Source organism: Pelophylax lessonae (assembly GCF_965119305.1).
Source record: "Pelophylax lessonae genome assembly, chromosome: 7".
In the NCBI taxonomy this organism is placed as follows: Eukaryota; Metazoa; Chordata; class Amphibia; order Anura; family Ranidae; genus Pelophylax; species Pelophylax lessonae.
The window spans coordinates 299871229-299878718 of record NC_138774.1 but is presented as its reverse complement, the minus strand read 5'-3'; the positions used below and the strand labels follow the sequence as shown (position 1 = coordinate 299878718).

The 7490-nt window shown below is 43.3% G+C and overlaps 1 protein-coding gene across 1 annotated transcript in view; it reads right to left on the bottom strand.

Annotated features, from left to right (window-relative positions):
* Positions 1–946: 946 nt before the first annotated feature.
* GDPD2 (glycerophosphodiester phosphodiesterase domain containing 2) overlaps positions 947–7490 on the bottom strand; it is a 48621-nt gene continuing 42077 nt past the window's right edge. Inside the window, exon 15 of the mRNA XM_082263971.1 lies at positions 947–1082. Within this exon, the coding sequence (XP_082120097.1) occupies positions 1036–1082 (47 nt within the window). The 3' untranslated portion in view covers positions 947–1035. The remainder of the gene's footprint in view (positions 1083–7490) is intronic.

Genomic DNA, 7490 nt, shown 5'->3' with positions numbered 1-7490 from the left:
ACCCTCGTCACTTCTGGTGCTCCTACATCACGGAACAGCTGAGCAGGTTACCATTGGGCATGCTCAGAGGTCCGGAGGGTAGGGAATTTTCACAGGGTAGTGTATTGTAACGTTACACCGCATCAGCTGTTGCCGCGGTAACATTAAAACAACACACTACCCCGTGAAAATTCCCTACCCTCCGGACCTCTGAGCATGCGCAATGGTAACTTGCTCAGCTGTTCCATGATGTAGGAGCACCGGAAGTGACGAGGGTAGGGAATTTTCACAAGGTAGGGTTTTCTAACGTTACACCGGCCCTCCAGCTTTTGCAGAACTACACATCCCATGAAGCATTGTAAAACTCTGACATTCACGTACATGATGGGAATTGTAGCTTCTGAACAACTGGAGGGCCACAGTTTCGACACCTCTGAGATACAGACTAACTAGGTTGACCACCGGAAAAATGCCAAATGACATCGCAATTTTACCACAATTTTTTAGCGTTTTGCAGCTGGCAATCAAAACGTTCCAATCCTGAACGGGATTTTTTTGCGTTCAGGAGAGGGAGGTCAACTGCAGCAGCTTCTAAACTTTTGTAAAAGCCTCTCTACATTGACAAACAGGCTTTTATGGAGTGGAGTATAATAGGCGCTTTGGGGGGAATAAATGCCAAAAAAGCTCCTAAACTCAGAAGCTGTAGTGTAAAAGAACCCTAACAGAACAGAGGTTCTGACTTTTTCTTCCGCTATCCAAGTCAGAAGAATTCTAAAAGCCCATTTTCAGCAAAAAAAGTACATCTTAAAATAGACAGCGCCCAAAATATTCCATAAAAATCTATAAATAGACAGCGCCCGGAATATCCCAAAGTCACAGCTGGTCTTAGAATCTTTATAGGCCTCAGTCTCTTCCATTCCCCTGGCACAGATTTGTGAGATAAAAGTTCAGATAAGTCTCTTAGACGGGTCTGCTCCATTTTCAGTGCTTCCCCTTCCCGGAAAATGAAGAAGGGACGGTCATGGCGCAGGCGTATCAAAGCAGCATGGAGTCACATCAGGAGACCAGATTCTCTATCTTCATCAGCAGCACAGCCTCCGATTCTGGAATTAGACAGATCAGTCATATTAGACAATAGAACAGCATATGAGAGAATAGAACAGTATATGAGAGAATAGAACAGTATATGAGAGAATAGAACAGTATATGAGAGAATAGAACAGTATATGAGAGAATAGAACAGTATATGAGAGAATAGAACAGTATATGAGAGAATAGAACAGTATATGAGAGATATAGAAGAGTGACAGCAGAGGACCACCAAGAATTCCATCCAGTTATCATCTGCTGTCACTCTTCTATATTTAATGGTGAACTGGATGGAAGGGTGAACTGGATGGAAGGGTGAACTGGATGGTCCTCCCACGCATGAGCTTCCTGCATGCTCCCTGCGAAGCGCGCGAGTCTCGCTAATCACAACAATCTTACAAACGCAATTGCTTGGAAATTTAATACACTAAGAAAACCGTCCATTTTTTTCTATAATGGGAAAGATAATGTTACGTCATGTAAATAGATACCCAACATGTTATGCTTCAAAATTGCGCACGCTCGTAGAACAGCGACAAACTTTGGTACTTAAAAATCTCCATAGACGAAGCTTTAAAAAATGTAAAATTTCTACGGGTTACCACCAGTTTAGAGTTACAGAGGAGGTCGGGGGATGGAATTATTGCTCTCACTCTAACGATCGCGATAATATCTTACATATGTGGGCGCGACTTACGTATGAAAGCGTCCCATTCGCGCACAGAAGCCAACACTTTTTTTTTTTTACACCTGTCACTTCAAAACATCCCTTGTAATCCGTGGCGAATCTGCCGCTGGGACCACTTTTAGGTTAAAGCGGACCGCCTGCCGACCGCCTGCCATGTAAGAAAATACCGGGGTTATGGCAGCAATAAAATGTCACCAATCCAATCGCACGACACAATTCCATTTGATCTTTTAACCACTTACGGAGCGCCCACCGCACAGTTTTACGTTGCTATTTTGACGTTCAATGCCGAGGTTATGGCAGCAGATAGCTGCCAAAACCCTGGTATTATTTTAACCTTGGTATTTTTTTTAGCTGCCATAACCCTGGTATTTTTTTTTTTTTTTTTTTACAGGGCAGTTGCATTCGCATTAAAGTGGTCCCTGCTGTGGATTCGCCGCAGGATCACTTTTATGGGTGGTGGGAGCGGTGCCCCTCCCGGCCTTTCCCTGTAGTTTTTCCCCACTTACTGAAGCTGTCGGTAGCGGAGAAAACAATCCGTTCCCCTCCTAGGCAGGAAGTTGAGTGAGGGCAAGCTGGCCCCCGCTCCACTCTATGGCCTTGGAGGACCGAAATGACAACATACGTCACTTCCTCCCAACGGCCTTAAATAAATAAAATAAATGGCCCATTTTTTTTCATCGGGAAAAAAATGAATTCTTATTTTTTGCTTTTTAGTGCAGATGTGAGGTCTTTTTGACCGACCCCAGATATCGCATCTCACAATAAAGAGGACCTGTCCTGCTTATTTCTATTACAAGGGATGTGTTTGATCACTTTATGTTTACATTCCTTGTATAATGTTTACATTCCTTGTTTACATTCCTTGTATAATGTTTACATTCCTTGTTTACATTCCTTGTATAATGTTTACATTCCTTGTTTACATTCCTTGTATAATGTTTACATTCCTTGTTTACATTCCTTGTATAATGTTTACATTCCTTGTTTACATTCCTTGTAATAGGTGTAAAATTTTAAAAAGGTACCGTGTAAAATAATGGCACTTTTCCACTGCAAGTACCGGCTAGTACCGGCTCGGCTCTACTCGGCCCTGCTTGGCCCTGGTTTGCTTTTCCACTGCGGTACCGCATGGTATAGTGTCGGAACGGTTCGGTACGGTACGGTATAGGTTTGCTTTTCCACTAAAGTAGTACTAAAGTTAAGTGGGTGGGATAACAACGGGGTGGGTGGGATTCTCTTACCAATCAGTGGCTAGTAGTGACTGCATGCAAAGGATTCTGGGATATGGTACCAGTTTGATACCTGTTGGAACCACAATCGAGTAGGTACTGTTTTTTCAGAGCCGTACCGTACCGTTCAGTTCCATGCAGTGGAAAAGCAAACCTATACCGTACCGAACCGTTCCGACCCTATACCATGCGGTACCGCAGTGGAAAAGCACAAAAGCGCGCCGAACCGGTACGGTTCCATGCAGTGGAAAAGCGCCATTAGGTACCGTGTAAAGTCCTCTGAGCTCACGAAAAGAAGCAAACGCATACGCAAGTGGCGCCCACACATGTAAACGGTGTTCAAACCACACATGTGGGGTATCGCCACCATCGTTAGAGTGAGAGCAATAAAAGCAATAATTCTATCCCCAGACCTCCTCTGTAACTCTAAACTGGTAATCTGAAGAAATATTTAAAGCGTCGCCCATGGAGATTTTTAAGTACCATCTTTCTCGCCATTCCGCGAGCGTGCACAATTTTGAAGCATGACATGTTGGGTTTCTATTTACTCGGCGTAACATTCTCTTTCACATTATAGAAAAAAATTGGGCTAACTTTACACTTTAAAAAGTATTTTTTCCCAAAAAATTGTAAAACCGCTGCACAAATACGGTGTAACAAACACAAAGTATTGCAACAATCTCCATTTTATTCTCAAGGGTCTCTGCTAAAAAATATATACATAATATGTTTGGGTTAAAAACAAGTGTCGGAAATAGGCGGGGTCCTTCAGTGGTAATTGAGAGAAGAGGAGGAGTTATGTACAGCTAGGAATTTACTAGAGAGCGATCAGCCCTAATTACTGCACCTACACAAGCCACCGCGAAGACGGGAATGCTATTAACTCTCTTTTAGATTGTAAGCTCCTGTGACCAGGGTCCTTCCAACCTTTCTGTATTGTAACCATACCATCTCCCTTTACAGGGCTAGAGCTACCTATAGGCAGGTGTAAAGGGTATGGTTACAATACAGAATGGTTGGAAGGACCCTGGTCACAGGAGCTTACAATTTTACAATATAAATGGAGACAGTGCTGTTACGAGACAAGAGGGTTAGTAGGACCCTGGTCCGAGACAAGAGGGTTAGTAGGACCCTGGTCCGAGACAAGAGGGTTAGTAGGACCCTGGTCATCTAAAAGTCAGTTAACAGGTTAATGGTAGAGATCGACTGATCTGCACTTTCCCCAATATATCGGAATTGGTCCCTGAGATTTTTATACCCCCCCAGATCCCTCCACAAGAGTACCTGTCAAAGACAAAAATGTACGACAATATCGGCTGATACCGATACGCGATGATGAAAATATCGGTAACAAAAACACTATATTGGTCAATCGCTAATTATTATCATTCCCGTCTTCGCAGTGGCTTGTGTAGCTGCAGTAATTAGGGCTGATCGCTCGCTAATAAATTCCTAGCTGTACATAACTCCTCCTCCTGTACATAACTCCTCCTCCTCTTCTCTCAATTAACCACTAAGACCGGACCTATTTCTGACATTTGTTGTTTTTGCTAGAAAATTATTAGAACCCCCCAAACATTATATAGATTTCTTTTTTTGGCAGAGACCATAGAGAATAAAATGCAGATCGATGCAATACTTTGTCACACCGTATTTGCGCAGCCGTCTTACAAAGTATTGCATCGATCTGCATTTTATTTTCTAGGGTCTGTGCCAAAAAAAAAATCTATATAATAATGTTAGAACCCCCAAATTTATTTTCTAGCAAAAATACTGTAAACAACAAGTATCAGAAAGTCCTTAAAGTGGTTAAAGCAAGCCATTGAAGTTCTGCAGCAATCTGTCCAAGTGTTTCATTCTTGCATTCTTTTAGAAAATGCAAAGCATTCTGTGAATGGCGCCCGCGTGGAGAAAGCATTCTGTGAATGGCGCCCGCGTGGAGAAAGCATTCTGTGAATGGCGCCCGCGTGGAGAAAGCATTCTGTGAATGGCGCCCGCGTGGAGAAAGCATTCTGTGAATGGCGCCCGCGTGGAGAAAGCATTCTGTGAATGGCGCCTGCAAGGAGAAAGCATTCTGTGAATGGCGCCCGTGTGGAGAAAGCATTCTGTGAATGGCGCCCGCGTGGAGAAAGCATTCTGTGAATGGCGCCCGCGTGGAGAAAGCATTCTGTGAATGGCGCCCGCGTGGAGAAAGCATTCTGTGAATGGCGCCCGCGTGGAGAAAGCATTCTGTGAATGGCGCCCGCGTGGAGAAAGCATTCTGTGAATGGCGCCCGCGTGGAGAAAGCATTCTGTGAATGGCGCCCGCGTGGAGAAAGCATTCTGTGAATGGCGCCCGCGTGGAGAAAGCATTCTGTGAATGGCGCCTGCAAGGAGAAAGCATTCTGTGAATGGCGCCCGTGTGGAGAAAGCATTCTGTGAATGGCGCCCGCGTGGAGAAAGCATTCTGTGAATGGCACCCGCGTGGAGAAAGCATTCTGTGAATGGCACCCGCGTGGAGCAGGGAGCCTCCTGTGTTCACAATGCAGCAGGGCAGCCACTCAGCGCAGCACCCGCAAGCAAATGGAAATTGCTGTATGCACATCACAACTACAGTCATCTCTACTCTTCTAGGGATCCCACAGACATGATACATTGTTCCAGCTTGGAGTAACAATGTATAAAATATCCATCCCTGGAATTCTACTTTAAGCTGGCCGTACACTGTAAGAATTTAGCTCAAAAACTTTCATTTTTTCGTTAGACTTTGTAACTTGACCTCTGGAAGTTTTACCCCCTTCATGACCGGGCCATTTTTTGAGATACGGCACTGCGTTACTTAATTGCACGGAGGTGCGACGCTGTACCCAAATCCACCACCACACAAAATAAAGCTTTCTTTTGGTGGTATTTGATCACCTCTGCGGTTTTCATTCTTTATCCATTTGCTGACCACCGCTGCAGATATACGGCAGCAGGTTCCCGCAAAACTACATACACCACCCCCACCCCTCCCCGTCCATCCGTCCGTCACTTCGGGAGTGCGCACCCATTCACCAGCGGGGAAGCTGATCTGCGGGGCCAGCGGCTGCAATTGCCTCCCCAAGGAGAGAGAACGTCGGTCTGCCTTTGTAAACACTCCACACCGCTGTGTTCTATCAGCAATCAACACAGAGCTCCTCCTATTTAGGATCACAGGTCTCTATGTTGATTCCATAAGTCCACCCCCCCCCCTCACAGTTAGAAAACACCCCCTAGGTCTGCGATTGTGAACCTTGACACCCCAGATATTTTGGAACTACATATCCCCCATGATGCTCCACTAAATACTGCTAAGTGTATGCGCATCATGGGAGATGTAGTTCCAAAACATCTGGGGTTCCCCATCACTCCCCTAGGGACACATTTAACCCTTTGATCACCCCCGAGTTAACCCCTTCCCTGCCAGTGTCATTAGTACAGTGACAGTGCATATTTTTATCACTGATTACTGTAGTAATGTCAGTTAGAGGTCCGATCTGTCCACCACAATGTCGCAGTCCCGCTAAGAAACGCAGATCACCGCCATTACTAGTAAAAAAAAAAAAACAATAACATGACATAACATAGTTTACGGCGCAATAACTTTTGTGCAAACTATCAAAATACACTTATTGGGGTTTTTTTTTTTTTTTTTTTTACAAAAAATATGTAGCAGAATACAAATTGGCCTAAAATGATAAAAAAAAAAAATAGCGTAAATTTTGAAAAACAAAACCAATACTTTTGTATGTCATTTTAAACATTCCCAAAAAAAAAAATTTAAAATCACATTTCTTTTTTTTAAGTTTATTGCCCAAAAAATAAAAATCGCAGAGGTGATCAAATAGCACCGAAAGAAAGCTCTGTTTATTCCCCACAAAGGACCTAAATTTGGGTGCAGCGTTGCACGACTGTGCAACTGTCAGTTAAAGTAACGCAGTGCCGTATTGCAAAAAATGGCCTGGTCATTAATGGGGGGCTAAAACCTTCTGGTCCAGAACATTGTACACACAAAAATAAAAAATGTATATCATTTTTTACCCCCCCCCCCCACACACACACACACACACACACACACAAATAGAGCTTTCTTTTGATGGTATTAGATCACCTCTACGTTTTTTTTTTTTTTTTTTTTAATTCAAATAATAACCGCAATTTTCAATATTTCTACTTTCTGCTATGAAACATATCCAATAAAAAATTAAAAAATAATTTCTTCAAAAATTTCGACCAATATATAGTTACATAGGTTGAAAAAAGATACAAGTCCATCTGGCTCAACCAATAAAAAAACAGATCTAGGTTTTCTGCTGCATGTTTTTCTAAAAAAAATCGAAAAGCGTATATTGATTGCTTTTGCGCAAAAGTTATCGTGTCTACAAACTAAGGGAATATATACTGGAATTGTATTTTTGTTATGCTAGTAATGGCAGCGATCAGCGCTTCATAGCAGGACTGCAATATTGCGGCGGACAATCTGACACTTTTTGGGGACCAGT